The sequence below is a fragment of the Hemibagrus wyckioides genome, linkage group LG22, assembly GCF_019097595.1.
Source record: "Hemibagrus wyckioides isolate EC202008001 linkage group LG22, SWU_Hwy_1.0, whole genome shotgun sequence".
Taxonomy (NCBI): domain Eukaryota; kingdom Metazoa; phylum Chordata; class Actinopteri; order Siluriformes; family Bagridae; genus Hemibagrus; species Hemibagrus wyckioides.
The window spans coordinates 20,026,366-20,040,588 of record NC_080731.1 but is presented as its reverse complement, the minus strand read 5'-3'; the positions used below and the strand labels follow the sequence as shown (position 1 = coordinate 20,040,588).

Genomic DNA, 14,223 nt, shown 5'->3' with positions numbered 1-14,223 from the left:
CCATCCCTCTACACATTTCCACCTCAACTCACCGTCTGTACCTGCAAACACTCAACAACAAGCACAGTGTCATCAGCTGATCCTTTATTACAGCTCTTTCAGAATAAAAGCACAGAATATATAAGATTACATTCACTCTTTACTGGATTTACAGACAAAACAAACACACACACACACACACAAATTATATATAAAGTGAGTTATTACTAACTGATAAAAATAGTTACAAAAATAATATTGTGTGTTTTTGATTTAATTTAGATTAATTAATGTATTTTAATCGTCTTTTTGTTAGAAATAGAAGAAATATAAAGAGTGATGATGATAAACTCTTTCCTCCTTCTTCTTCATCTCCTGCTTTTACTTTCAGTATAATCCTGCACTCCTCACATCTCCTCAGAAACTGGTGACGTCACGGAATACTGAATTCTGATTGGTTTTTAAATTCAAAGGAACACTAAAGAGCCAATCAGAATCTCTCACTAAAAGCGGAAAACATTCTCTCGGAACTCAACAGGAGCGGTAGGATCTGTAACTTTCTCTTAAACTGAGTTAAATATGATTTAAATACAGAGTTAGATTGGAGTTAGACTTGTAAATCGATTCGATGAATAAGAGATTTAGTGTTTAGTGTGTGTTTACTGTGTGTTTAGTGTGTGTTTAGTGTTTAGTGTGTGTTTATTGTGTGTTTGTTGTGTCACCGGAACAGGCACTGAAAGATGGCGCGCAGTAGTGCGATGATAAAAACTCTGGTTTTCTTCACCTGTTCTCTTCATCTTTCATCAGCAGGTGAGTTCTGTAATGTTTACTGTCTTTACTACATTTATTTACTCTCTAATATTAAAGTTTAACACTAAAGCTGTGATAAGAGTCAAATCTGATAAAGTTACACAGAAATAATACAGGAAGTAAAGAAATAAATCACTCTGTACAACAGAAATACACACTTTATTATTATTATTATTATTATTATTATTATTATTATTATTATTATTGTCTTGTGGTATGACGGTGAGAGTAATTTCTGCGCGTGTGACGTCACTCCTCATTTAAATATTCATCTCCACAATCCTAACAACACCATCTGCTGATTTTAATCTCCTGACTTTTACTGTTCTTGCTGTCATTTCTGTCTCATTTCATCATGGAAGTGTTTAGTTCAGTTTAGTTTATTTCTTTCTCTCACTCTTTTTTCTTCACTTCTCCCTCACTGCTACTGTAATCAGACATTTCAGATGGTTGGAGGTTCGGGGGCAGCAGTGACAACATTCAGGGTTTAGTCCTTACAGTAGGATGATGGAGGGCAAACTGGAGAGAAAATCCAAATAAGAGAATAAATACAGATGAAGTGGGATTTATTACAAACTGGAGAGAAAATCCAAATAAGAGAATAAATACAGATGAAGTGGGATTTATTACAAACTGGAGAGAAAATCCAAATAAGAGAATAAATACAGATGAAGTGGGATTTATTACAAACTGGAGAGAAAATCCAAATAAGAGAATAAATACAGATGAAGTGGGATTTATTACAGTTTTATCTCTTTATTCACATTTAATTTGCTGATGTTCCACAGAAGAGACGTTTCTATCTGCCATACTCATTTATTTCATTTTTATTTTATTAACTCTTATTGAGGTGACACCGTGGTTTAGTGGTTAGCACGTTCGCATCACACCTCCAGCATCCTGGGTTGGAGTCTTGCTCCCACTCACTGTGTGTGTGGAGTTTGCATGTTCTTCCTCTGCTTGGTGGGTTTCCTCCCAAAGATATGCTTCTAGGCTGATTTGGAGTCTCTTGTGTGTCTCTAAATTGTGTGATTGCATGAGTGAATGAGTGTGTGTGTGCCCTGTGATGGGTTGTCACTCCGTCCTGCCTTGATGCCCGATGACACCTAAGATAGGCACAGGCTCCCCGTGACCCGAGGACAGAGCGGATAAGCGCTACAGACAGTGAAATGAAAAAAACGTTTATTGAAATAAAAAAAAAAGGGATAGTGATTGACAGGTTTTTTTTTAAAACTACACTCTGTATGTGTGTGTGTGTGTGTGTGTGTGTTGAGTTAGTGTTAATGTGTGTCTGTGTGTGTGTGTTGAGTTACTGATGTAGTGTTAATGTGTGTGTGTGTTGAGTTAGTGTTAATGTGTGTCTGTGTGTGTGTGTTGAGTTAGTGTTAATGTGTGTGTGTGTGTTGAGTTAGTGTTAATGTGTGTGTGTGTTGAGTTAGTGTTAGTGTGTGTGTGTGTGTTGAGTTAGTGTTAATGTGTGTGTTGAGTTAGTGTTAATGTGTGTGTGTGTGTTGAGTTAGTGTTAGTGTGTGTGTGTGTGTTGAGTTAGTGTTAATGTGTGTGTGTGTTGAGTTAGTGTTAGTGTGTGTGTGTGTGTTGAGTTAGTGTTAATGTGTGTGTGTTGAGTTAGTGTTAGTGTGTGTGTGTGTTGAGTTAGTGTTAGTGTGTGTGTGTGTGTGTTGAGTTAGTGTTAATGTGTGTGTGTTGAGTTACTGATGTAGTGTTAATGTGTGTGTGTGTTGAGTTAGTGTTAATGTGTGTGTGTGTGTTGAGTTAGTGTTAATGTGTGTGTGTGTGTGTGTTGAGTTAGTGTTAATGTGTGTGTGTGTTGAGTTAGTGTTAGTGTGTGTGTGTGTGTTGAGTTAGTGTTAATGTGTGTGTTGAGTTAGTGTTAATGTGTGTGTGTGTTGAGTTAGTGTTAGTGTGTGTGTGTGTGTTGAGTTAGTGTTAATGTGTGTGTGTGTTGAGTTAGTGTTAGTGTGTGTGTGTGTGTTGAGTTAGTGTTAATGTGTGTGTGTTGAGTTAGTGTTAGTGTGTGTGTGTGTTGAGTTAGTGTTAGTGTGTGTGTGTGTGTTGAGTTAGTGTTAATGTGTGTGTGTTGAGTTAGTGTTAGTGTGTGTGTGTGTTGAGTTAGTGTTAGTGTGTGTGTGTGTGTGTTGAGTTAGTGTTAATGTGTGTGTGTTGAGTTAGTGTTAATGTGTGTGTGTGTGTTGAGTTAGTGTTAATGTGTGTGTGTGTGTGTTGAGTTAGTGTTAATGTGTGTGTGTTGAGTTAGTGTTAATGTGTGTGTGTGTGTTGAGTTAGTGTTAATGTGTGTGTGTTGAGTTAGTGTTAATGTGTGTGTGTGTGTTGAGTTAGTGTTAATGTGTGTGTGTTGAGTTAGTGTTAATGTGTGTGTGTGTGTGTGTGTTGAGTTAGTGTTAATGTGTGTGTGTGTGTTGAGTTAGTGTTAATGTGTGTGTGTGTGTTGAGTTAGTGTTAATGTGTGTGTGTGTGTGTGTTGAGTTAGTGATGTAGTGTTAATGTGTGTGTGTGTGTTGAGTTAGTGTTAATGTGTGTGTGTGTGTGTTGAGTTAGTGTTAATGTGTGTGTGTGTGTTGAGTTAGTGTTAATGTGTGTGTGTGTGTGTTGAGTTAGTGATGTAGTGTTAATGTGTGTGTGTGTGTTGAGTTAGTGTTAATGTGTGTGTGTGTGTGTGTGTTGAGTTAGTGTTAATGTGTGTGTGTGTGTGTTGAGTTAGTGATGTAGTGTTAATGTGTGTGTGTGTGTGTTGAGTTAGTGTTAATGTGTGTGTGTGTGTTGAGTTAGTGTTAATGTGTGTGTGTGTGTGTTGAGTTAGTGATGTAGTGTTAATGTGTGTGTGTTGAGTTAGTGTTAATGTGTGTGTGTTGAGTTAGTGTTAGTGTGTGTGTGTTGAGTTAGTGATGTAGTGTTAATGTGTGTGTGTTTAGTTAGTGTTAGTGTGTGTGTGTGTTGAGTTAGTGTTAATGTGTGTGTGTGTTTAGTTAGTGTTAGTGTGTGTGTGTGTTGAGTTAGTGTTAATGTGTGTGTGTGTTTAGTTAGTGTTAATGTGTGTGTGTGTGTTGAGTTAGTGATGTAGTGTTAATGTGTGTGTGTGTGTTGAGTTAGTGATGTAGTGTTAGTGTGTGTGTGTTGAGTTAGTGATGTAGTGTTAATGTGTGTGTGTGTGTGTTGAGTTAGTGATGTAGTGTTAATGTGTGTGTGTGTGTGTTGAGTTAGTGATGTAGTGTTAATGTGTGTGTGTGTGTGTTGAGTTAGTGTTAATGTGTGTGTGTTGAGTTAGTGTTAATGTGTGTGTGTGTGTTGAGTTAGTGATGTAGTGTTAATGTGTGTGTGTTTAGTTAGTGTTAATGTGTGTGTTGTGTTAATGTGTGTGTGTGTGTGTGTTTAGTTAGTGTTAATGTGTGTGTGTGTTGAGTTAGTGTTAATGTGTGTGTGTGTGTTGAGTTAGTGATGTAGTGTTAATGTGTGTGTGTGTTGAGTTAGTGTTAGTGTGTGTGTGTGTTGAGTTAGTGTTAATGTGTGTGTGTGTGTGTGTTGAGTTAGTGTTAATGTGTGTGTGTGTGTTGAGTTAGTGTTAATGTGTGTGTGTGTTGAGTTAGTGTTAATGTGTGTGTGTGTTGAGTTAGTGTTAGTGTGTGTGTGTGTTGAGTTAGTGTTAGTGTGTGTGTGTGTGTGTGTTGAGTTAGTGTTAATGTGTGTGTGTGTGTGTGTTGAGTTAGTGTTAATGTGTGTGTGTGTGTTGAGTTAGTGTTAATGTGTGTGTTTGTGTTGAGTTAGTGTTAGTGTGTGTGTGTGTTGAGTTAGTGTGTGTGTGTGTGTGTGTGTGTGTTGAGTTAGTGTTAATGTGTGTGTTTGTGTTGAGTTAGTGTTAATGTGTGTGTGTGTTGAGTTAGTGTTAGTGTGTGTGTGTGTTGAGTTAGTGTGTGTGTGTGTGTGTGTGTGTTGAGTTAGTGTTAGTGTGTGTGTGTGTGTTGAGTTAGTGTGTGTGTGTGTGTTGAGTTAGTGTTAATGTGTGTGTGTGTGTGTTGAGTTAGTGTTAATGTGGGTGTGTGTGTGTGTTGAGTTAGTGTTAATGTGTGTGTGTGTGTGTTGAGTTAGTGATGTAGTGTTAATGTGTGTGTGTGTGTTGAGTTAGTGTTAATGTGTGTGTGTGTGTGTGTGTGTGTGTTGAGTTAGTGTTAATGTGTGTGTGTGTGTGTGTTGAGTTAGTGTTAATGTGTGTGTGTGTGTGTTGAGTTAGTGATGTAGTGTTAATGTGTGTGTGTGTGTGTATGTGTGTGTGTTTGTTGAGTTAGTGTTAATGTGTGTGTGTGTTGAGTTAGTGTTAATGTGTGTGTGTGTTGAGTTAGTGTTAATGTGTGTGTGTGTGTGTGTGTGTGTTGAGTTAGTGTTAATGTGTGTGTGTGTGTGTGTGTGTTGAGTTAGTGTTAATGTGTGTGTGTGTTGAGTTAGTGTTAATGTGTGTGTTAATGTGTGTGTGTGTGTGTGTGTGTGTGTGTGTTGAGTTAGTGTTAATGTGTGTGTGTGTGTGTGTGTGTTGAGTTAGTGTTAATGTGTGTGTGTGTGTGTGTGTGTGTGTGTTGAGTTAGTGTTAATGTGTGTGTGTGTGTGTGTGTGTGTGTGTTGAGTTAGTGTTAATGTGTGTGTGTGTGTGTGTGTGTTGAGTTAGTGTTAATGTGTGTGTGTGTGTGTGTGTGTGTTGAGTTAGTGTTAATGTGTGTTTTTACTCTTTTACAGTCACACACTCTCTGCAGTATTTCTACACTGCAGTTACACCTGGAATAAATTTCCCAGAATTCACCACTGTGGGTCAGGTGGATGGAGTACAGTTTGATTATTATGACAGTGACATCAGGAAGAAGATCCCAAAGACGGAGTGGATACAGAAGAATGAGGGAGAAGATTACTGGAACAGTGAGACACAGATTTCACAGGGGAATCAGGAGACCTTCAAAGTCAATATGGCTACACTAATGCAGCGCTTTAATCAGACTGGAGGTAAACACACACACACTTTCTCTCTCTCTCTCTCTCTCTCTCTCTCTCTCTCTCTCTCTCTCACACACACTCACTCACTCTCTCTCTTTTTGACACACACACAGTTTTACACACACACACACTTTGGAATTAAAGATGTCCTTCAGCTCACACACACACTCTCTCTCTCTCTCTCTCTCTCTGAGTGCATGCTGGTTTTGCAGTGAGTGGGTGGAGTTTGCTGCGAGAATGTTGTTGGAGTGAGTGGGCGGAGTTTGCTGCGAGAATGTTGTTGGAGTGAGTGGGCGGAGTTTGCTGCGAGAATGTTGTTGGAGTGAGTGGGCGGAGTTTGCTGCGAGAATGTTGTTGGAGTGAGTGGGCGGAGTTTGCTGCGAGAATGTTGTTGGAGTGAGTGGGCGGAGTTTGCTGCGAGAATGTTGTTGGAGTGAGTGAGTTTCTTCACTTTCTCTTAACTTTCACACTTTTTTTTTGCTTAAAAACTATTGACAGATAATTTTTTGGTGTTTTGGTTTATTTAATACTGGTTAGAGTTCTTTGGGTGGGAAGGAAATCGCCGCTATCCAGTGTTTGCTGGGTGACAGTGGTGTGTTCTGAGGGGGCAAGTTTGGACCGGTTGTGGTGTAGACACTGTATCAAACCCGCGCCTGTGATTAATGTCTCGGTGGAACAGTGTGTTGTGGCCGTTGGACATGCGGTCAGTTTTGATAGTGTATTATCAGCCTCCTGCATGAATAGTGCTGTTGTTGTTTTTCTGGACTCTATTGAAAAAGTAAACAGCATTGTACAGAGTGGTGTAGTCATTCAGGATTCCTGTACTCATGTAATGCCGCTGATCCAACCGGAGAAAAAAGTCATCCTGTTCAACGTTCCCCCGTTCATTAAAGATGAGCTCTTGATTTCAGAGCTTTCTAGGCTTGGTAAAGTACTGTCCCGAATGAAAAAGATTTCTCTTGGCTGTAAATCTCCCTTACTTAGGCATGTTGTTTGCTTTAGACGCCAGGTCTATAAGGTCCTGAAAAATGATGCGGAGGAATTAAGTGTGACTTTCAGATTCCGTATTGATGGGTTTGATTATGTTGTTTTTACTACTTCTGACATTAGGAGAGCATGTACTGAGGAAGTTGTTGATGCTGGAACTGTAAATGATGAAGAGTTACGAGGAAGTGCTGGAGCTGGGACTAGTGCTGCTCCTGCTGGGGAGGAAGTGCCTTCAGATGGTGTGAGGGCTGAGGTTGTTGAGGCTGGGACAAGTGCTGCTCCTGTTGGGGAGGAAGTGCCTTCAGATGTTGTGAGGGCTGAGGTTGTTGAGGCTGGGATTAGTGCTGCTCCTGCTGGGGAGGAAGTGAGTTCAGATGGTGTGAGGGCTGAGGTTGTTGAGGCTGGGACTAGTGCTGCTCCTGCTGGGGAGGAAGTGAGTTCAGATGGTGTGAGGGCTGAGGTTGTTGAGGCTGGGACTAGTGCTGCTCCTGCTGGGGAGGAAGTGAGTTCAGATGGTGTGAGGGCTGAGGTTGTTGAGGCTGGGATTAGTGCTGCTCCTGCTGGGGAGGAAGTGAGTTCAGATGGTGTGAGGGCTGAGGTTGTTGAGGCTGGGACTAGTGCTGCTCCTGCTGGGGAGGAAGTGAGTTCAGATGGTGTGAGGGCTGAGGTTGTTGAGGCTGGGACTAGTGCTGCTCCTGCTGGGGAGGAAGTGAGTTCAGATGGTGTGAGGGCTGAGGTTGTTGAGGCTGGGACTAGTGCTGCTCCTGCTGGGGAGGATGTGAGTTCAGATGGTGTGAGGGCTGAGGTTGCTGAGGCTGGGACTAGTGCTGCTCCTGCTGGGGAGGATGTGAGTTCAGATGGTGTGAGGGCTGAGGTTGTTGAGGCTGGGACTAGTGCTGCTCCTGCTGGGGAGGAAGTGAGTTCAGATGGTGTGAGGGCTGAGGTTGTTGAGGCTGGGACTAGTGCTGCTCCTGCTGGGGAGGAAGTGAGTTCAGATGGTGTGAGGGCTGAGGTTGTTGAGGCTGGGACTAGTGCTGCTCCTGCTGGGGAGGAAGTGAGTTCAGATGGTGTGAGGGCTGAGGTTGTTGAGGCTGGGACTAGTGCTGCTCCTGCTGGGGAGGATGTGAGTTCAGATGGTGTGAGGGCTGAGGTTGCTGAGGCTGGGACTAGTGCTGCTCCTGCTGGGGAGGATGTGAGTTCAGATGGTGTGAGGGCTGAGGTTGCTGAGGCTGGGACTAGTGCTGCTCCTGCTGGGGAGGATGTGAGTTCAGATGGTGTGAGGGCTGAGGTTGCTGAGGCTGGGACTAGTGCTGCTCCTGCTGGGGAGGATGTGCCTTCAGATGGTGTGAGGGCTGAGGTTGTTGAGGCTGGGACTAGTGCTGCTCCTGCTGGGGAGGATGTGAGTTCAGATGGTGTGAGGGCTGAGGTTGTTGAGGCTGGGACTAGTGCTGCTCCTGCTGGGGAGGATGTGCCTTCAGATGGTGTGAGGGCTGAGGTTGCTGAGGCTGATGGGGAGAGTGTAGGGGAGGACGTCAGTGATACAGTGATGGAGGCAGGCGTATCACATGAAGATGTGTCTGCTGTAGCAGAGTCTATTGTAACTGAAGACAGTTTGGATACTGAAATGATGAGGGATGAAGCACTTTTTAAAACTCCCTCTACAAAAAGAAAGAGACCAAGGAAAAGCCTGGAGCCAAAAAGTACTTGTCAGAGTACTGGAGACTTAGGTAATAAAACCGATGACACTGAATGTAGCACACTTGAGGATTCTGATAGTGATGCAACTGTTAGCAGGAATAAAGGAGATCACCAAGGTGTTTATACGTCTGAAAAAAATAAGATCTTCTTTACAAAAAAACAAGAATATGAAGAATGTTCAGGTTGAGGACGACTTTCCTGATCGCAGAATGTTTATTGAGTCGGTTGTACTGATGATGAGGGTGAGAGTGAGGAGCATTTTACTGCTCAGGAAGGTTTCAGGTTGAAGAAAGTTGTGTCTAAATTGAAACTAAAACAAAAAACCGAGGATGGTTTTGGAGCTTCATAAGTTCTCTTGTTATTTCAAGCTGATGTTTATTTCATATCTTCTGATAGTATTTTTCTTAATGAGTGTGGTAAAGTTGGGTACCTTAAATCTGAATGGTGCAAGAGATATAAAAAAAAGGCTGCACTTTTTGAGTTAATTAGACAAAAAGTTTTGGATGTTCTGTTCATTCAGGAAACTCATAGTGACAGTCTTAATGAAACTGATTGGAAAAGGGAATGGGGGGGAAGTGGTTCTTACCCATATGAGCTCCGTCAGAGGAGGGGTAGCAGTCCTCTTCTCAAAACACTTTCTACCTGTTTCTTATGAGTTGGACCAGGTAGCTCCAGGCAGACTCGTGCTTTTAAAAGCAAAATTTGAAGGATTTAATTTCGTTTTCTTGAACATGTATGCTCCCATGAGTGGGTCTGAAAGTTTGTTTTATTAAAAATGTCAACAGTATTTTGCAGAATTGTAATTTTGGTGATTATTTGTTTTTTGGTGGTGATTTTAATTGTACAGAAAATGATGTGTTAGATCGAAATCATTTAGAGCCTCATGCTGCTTCAGCTCGTACGATGTGTGAGTTGGTTGAGACTCATGATTTATGTGCTATATGGCGGGGGCTTAATGATGCTAGGCAGTGTACATGGGTACACACAAGAGAAAATGTTATCTCCCTAGCCAGAACTGACAGACTTTATTGTTATAAGCATCATTTTAATATTGTGAAAAAATGTATAATTGCTCCAGTAGGTTTTTCTGATCACTGTCTAGTTACCTGTAAAGTCTTTATGGCAAATGTGAAGGCCAGAAGTGCCTCTTGGCATTTTAACACGTCTTTGTTGAATGATATGAATTTTAGAGATGTATTTTTTTTTTTTGGGATAATTTTAGGTTGAGAAAGCAGGATTTTGAAAATCTGCGTCAGTGGTGGGATGTTGGGAAGGTTAAAATAAAGATGCTTTGTCAACGATACACTTTCAGTGTTACCCGGGACATAACGCGATCTGTGGAAAAGTTAGAAAATGAAATAGTTGAATTATAGGGTTTGGCTGATGTTACTAAAGATCAGAGATATCTGGAGACTCTTAAGTCTAAAAAATCTATTCTTACAGATCTTCTAGGAATTAGAGCACAAGGAGCGTTGTTCCGATCCCGTTTTTTGAATCTTTCACAGATGGATGCCCCTTCCAAGTTTTTTTTCAATCTTGAGAGATGGTCAGAGCCGTCACATTCACTGCTTATTCTCTGAGGATGGGCGGGAGATAACAGAACCTTCTGAAATAAGAAGGAGGGCCGTACAGTTCTATGCTGGACAGTACAGCAGTGAGTACGTAGAGGATGATGAGTTGTCTGCACACTTTTATGAAGGTCTGTCCAGTGTTTCAGAGAGCTCAAAACAGGAGCTGGAAAGGCCCCTAAGTGGACAGGAGCTTTTCACTGCTCTGCAAGGCATGGAGAGGGGTAAAGCACCTGGTATAGATGGACTCCCTGTGGAGTTTTACAGAGAGTTCTGGGCAGTTTTAGGTAATGACCTGTGGGCTGTTCTTAATGAGAGCCTTATTGAGGGGTTGTTGCCTTTAAGCTGCAGAAGAGCAGTGATTACCTTGTTACCTAAGAAGGGTAACCTACAAGACATAAAGAACTGGACACCAGTGAGCTTGCTATGCTCTGATCTGAAAATATTTGGCCAGTAGGTGATGAGGTGATGGGGCTGATCATTCACATTGATCAGACCTATTGTGTTCCTGGAAGATCTATTTTTGATAATGTTTGTCTTATACAGGGTATTTTGAATGTTTGTAATCTTTTTAGTGTTGATTTGGGTCTTGTTGCTGTTGACCAAGAGAAAGCATTTGACAGAGTCCAGCACAGATATCTTGGGAAAACTTTAGAGGCTTTTGGATTTAGATTGGATTTTGTCAAAATGATCAAAGTTTTGTACCAGGACATTAAAAGTGTGTTGAAGATCAGTGGTGGTTTGAGTGCCCCTTTAGGTTTTTAGGGGTATTAGGCAGGGCTGTGCACTTGGACTTGATACTGGTCTCTTTTTTATGGATTACAGAAAGCTGCAGCTGAATAGTGTCTTCTTTTTATTGTGGACTCTTTAAAATATGGGGACTCTTCACGTCTAAGAGAATGGACAATAGGGATTCTTTATTTTGGCTCCTGGAGGAACCTCTTGTTAAGGGGTCCCGTTTAGATATAACAAACGAAGTGCCTGGCCTTGCTCATATGTTTCGTGCTTCTGGAACTGTGAAGCTAATGCGAGTAGTTGATGTGGCTGGCCCTGAATTAAATGACGTTGCAGCAGTAGCCCTTTTGTTGGGGCACAAGTCGATCCGTTGTATGAAAACAATATTAGAATTGTGGAGGAACAAACTTACAGATGATGAACTCACACTATTAATGGATTTTAGAAAAGGTGTTCTGGTTCCTGATACAAGGGATCCTTTTCCGAAAGTTATGATTACTCCGGATATGAAGGGTGTGTCAGGTCCCTTATTGGACCTTCATGAGTTTTGAGATTTAGATTTGAAGACAGTAGCAGGGAAAGTGTTATATCGATGTTGTGTTAAAGCTTTTAATAGAGCCATTTTAAACAGGAGAGATAATGCAGTTTGGAAAGAAAAGATTGGGATGGGTGAAGGAACAAAACCATTTTGGAGAGTGTTTTACACACACACACACACATACACACACACACACACTCGCACACAAACACACACACACACTCTCTCTCTCTCTCTCTCTCTCTCTCTCTCTCTCTCACTCTAACACACACACACACACACACACACAAACACACACACACACACACACACTCTAACACAAACATACACACACATACACACACACACTTTCTCTCTCTCTCACACACACACACACACACACACACACAGTTTTACTGTGTTATTAAAGATGTTCTTCAGCTTACACACACACACACACACACTGTAGAATTAAAGATGTTCTTCAGCTCCACTAGCATGCTGTTCTGCTAACTCTTTCTACTGCACAGTGAAGCTAGTAGCTAAGTGTGTAAGCAACTAGTTTCTTGTGAACTCTTGTAGAGCTGCAGGACGTGTCATCAGTAAAAATCCAGAATAAAATCAGGAGGCAGGAAATGTGACTGGAACTCATGTAGACACTTTTGTTCTCATGCTGCTACGTGCTCCATCATGTGACTGGGATTGAAAACACACTGAAGTGAAGGTGGAGCAGGTTCCAGCACACGGCGCCGCTCTACAGGTCACTCCATCACACTACACTGTGGACTCCTCACATCACTGTGTGTTTGTCTCAGTGATGTTTAGTGTGGAATCTTTAGTCTGAGATGATGGGAGAGCTTCCTGCTTCATCCTGAGACACTTTGTAGTTGATCTGCTTCTCCGCTCTGCTGCACGCTGATTGGTCAGATTCACCTACCTCTCCTGTCCAATCAGATCGGCTCATCTCCGCTGGACAGAGAGCGGGTAGTGGTATGATGTCTCATATGATGGGACACGAATCTGATATCGGAGGATGATGTGATCTACATGATGAAGGTTTCCTCCTTTCAGATCCTGCAGTGTTGAGCAGCGTGTAGTGAAAACTTCTGAATCGGTCAGCAGTTAAGACTTTAACTCTCCTTCTTTTGTCCTAAAGTCCTAAAGTCTCCATCCAGCTTCAGCGTCCTTCCCAGAAACGCTGGATTGATGAATCTTCACTCCAGCGCTGAAAGCTGAGAGTCCAAAGCTGGATGGAGTCGATGCCACACGCTGAACATCAGACACTTTCCATCAAAAACCCTGACTTTAACATCAGACCCATGATTTCTTCACCTTCATGTTTCATTTGTCCGATCAGGATGAAAGAAATCAGGGTTTGAAATGTAGATCAGATGGAGGAGTGCAGAGAAAAAGAAGCAGAAGTGCTGGAGGAAATATCTTCTGCTGGTGATCTTCATGAGCAGTTGATGATGTTCTGATGCTGCAACTGAATATCAGATTAATGTCAGAAATCTGACGCTGCAGTTACTGAGCTGAGAGGAAATGAGTTCAGAGTCAGTCATGCTGCAGAGAGAGAGGTTTAGACACCACTACTTTATCATTCAGACATTTAAACATCATCCAAATCATCACTTCACTGAAAGATGATGAGTAGAAGAATGGATGATCAGAAGAACTGCTGGTGTAACCAGTACTATTGAGTCCAACTGAAACTGCTGAAATGACACACACACACACACACACAGCAGTGAGTCTGAGGCTCTGAGAGACACAGTGTGTGTAATCCTGATGAAGAGTGATGAAGAGGAGGAGCGAGTCTCACTGCAGGATTGTAATGATGAAGGTGATGAAGGTATCAGTGATGAACTTAACTCTTCCACGCGGTGTTGCAGAAACTCGCCTCACGTTTCCATCAGTCACCAAGCTAGTAGGCGTCAGTTAGCCAGCGTGTGGATGCTAATCTCTCTCTCTGAAGGTCAGGACGTGTCACAGTGAGATGTTCTGACAGGTTTGAGGAGCTTGTGTGGATTCCTCTGTTCCTCAGCAGTAGTGAAACTCACTTCACTCTTCAGCTGATCTTCACAGGAAGCTGCAGGAGAAACAGGAAACCAGGTGGATTCTCCTCACTCAGGACTCGAGTGTGTTGTACTGTGTGCTGTGTTAGCATCACTGCGCTCTCCTGATTAGCGTGTGTGTGACGTGATGAAGAACCACGCTCCTAAACACATCTTTCAGTGTTTCAGAATTAAAACCTTGTGCAGTTTTGCTGCATCATGTAACTTTAATCAGCGCTACACTTTGTCAGTGCACCTACACAACCTGTTCAGGGTTAAACACTGGATTTATTACTCAGTCTAACACTTTAACTTCACATAACTTCACTAACCACACCTACTGTTAGCCAGATAGCTAATATTAGCATTACATTACATTAGACTGGATCTGATATTAACCACCCATGAACACTAACATTACACTAACTTTTATATCATAGAACTGAAACCACTAGCCTGGTTAGCAAGGGTGCTAGCTAATGCTAGGCTATTCAAACAAGTTTGAAGGATGATTTAAGGCTAGAATGTGTATATGTTATAGCTAACGAGAGCTACACTATATTGCCAAAAGTATTCGCTCACCCATCCAAATAATCAGAATCAGGTGTTCCAATCACTTCCATGGCCACAGGTGTATAAAATCAAGCACCTAGGCATGCAGACTGTTTTTACAAACATTTGTGAAAGAATGGGTCGCTCTCAGGAGCTCAGTGAATTCCAGCGTGGAACTGTGATAGGATGCCACCTGTGCAACAAATCCAGTCGTGAAATTTCCTCGCTCCTAAATATTCCACAGTCAACTGTCAGCTGTATTATAAGAACGTGGAAGTGTTTGGGAACGACAGCAACTCAGCCACGAAGT

General features: G+C 42.0%; 1 protein-coding gene across 2 annotated transcripts in view; it reads left to right on the top strand.

Annotated features, from left to right (window-relative positions):
• The first annotated feature begins 444 nt into the window (after nt 1-444).
• LOC131343453 (BOLA class I histocompatibility antigen, alpha chain BL3-6-like) overlaps nt 445-14,223 on the top strand; it is a 19,754-nt gene continuing 5,975 nt past the window's right edge. For both annotated transcript variants that reach the window (XM_058375156.1, XM_058375157.1), the window contains exons 1-3: nt 445-522; nt 710-789; nt 5,551-5,811. In XM_058375156.1, the coding sequence (XP_058231139.1) occupies nt 720-789; nt 5,551-5,811 (331 nt within the window). In that variant the 5' untranslated portion in view covers nt 445-522; nt 710-719. The remainder of the gene's footprint in view (nt 523-709; nt 790-5,550; nt 5,812-14,223) is intronic.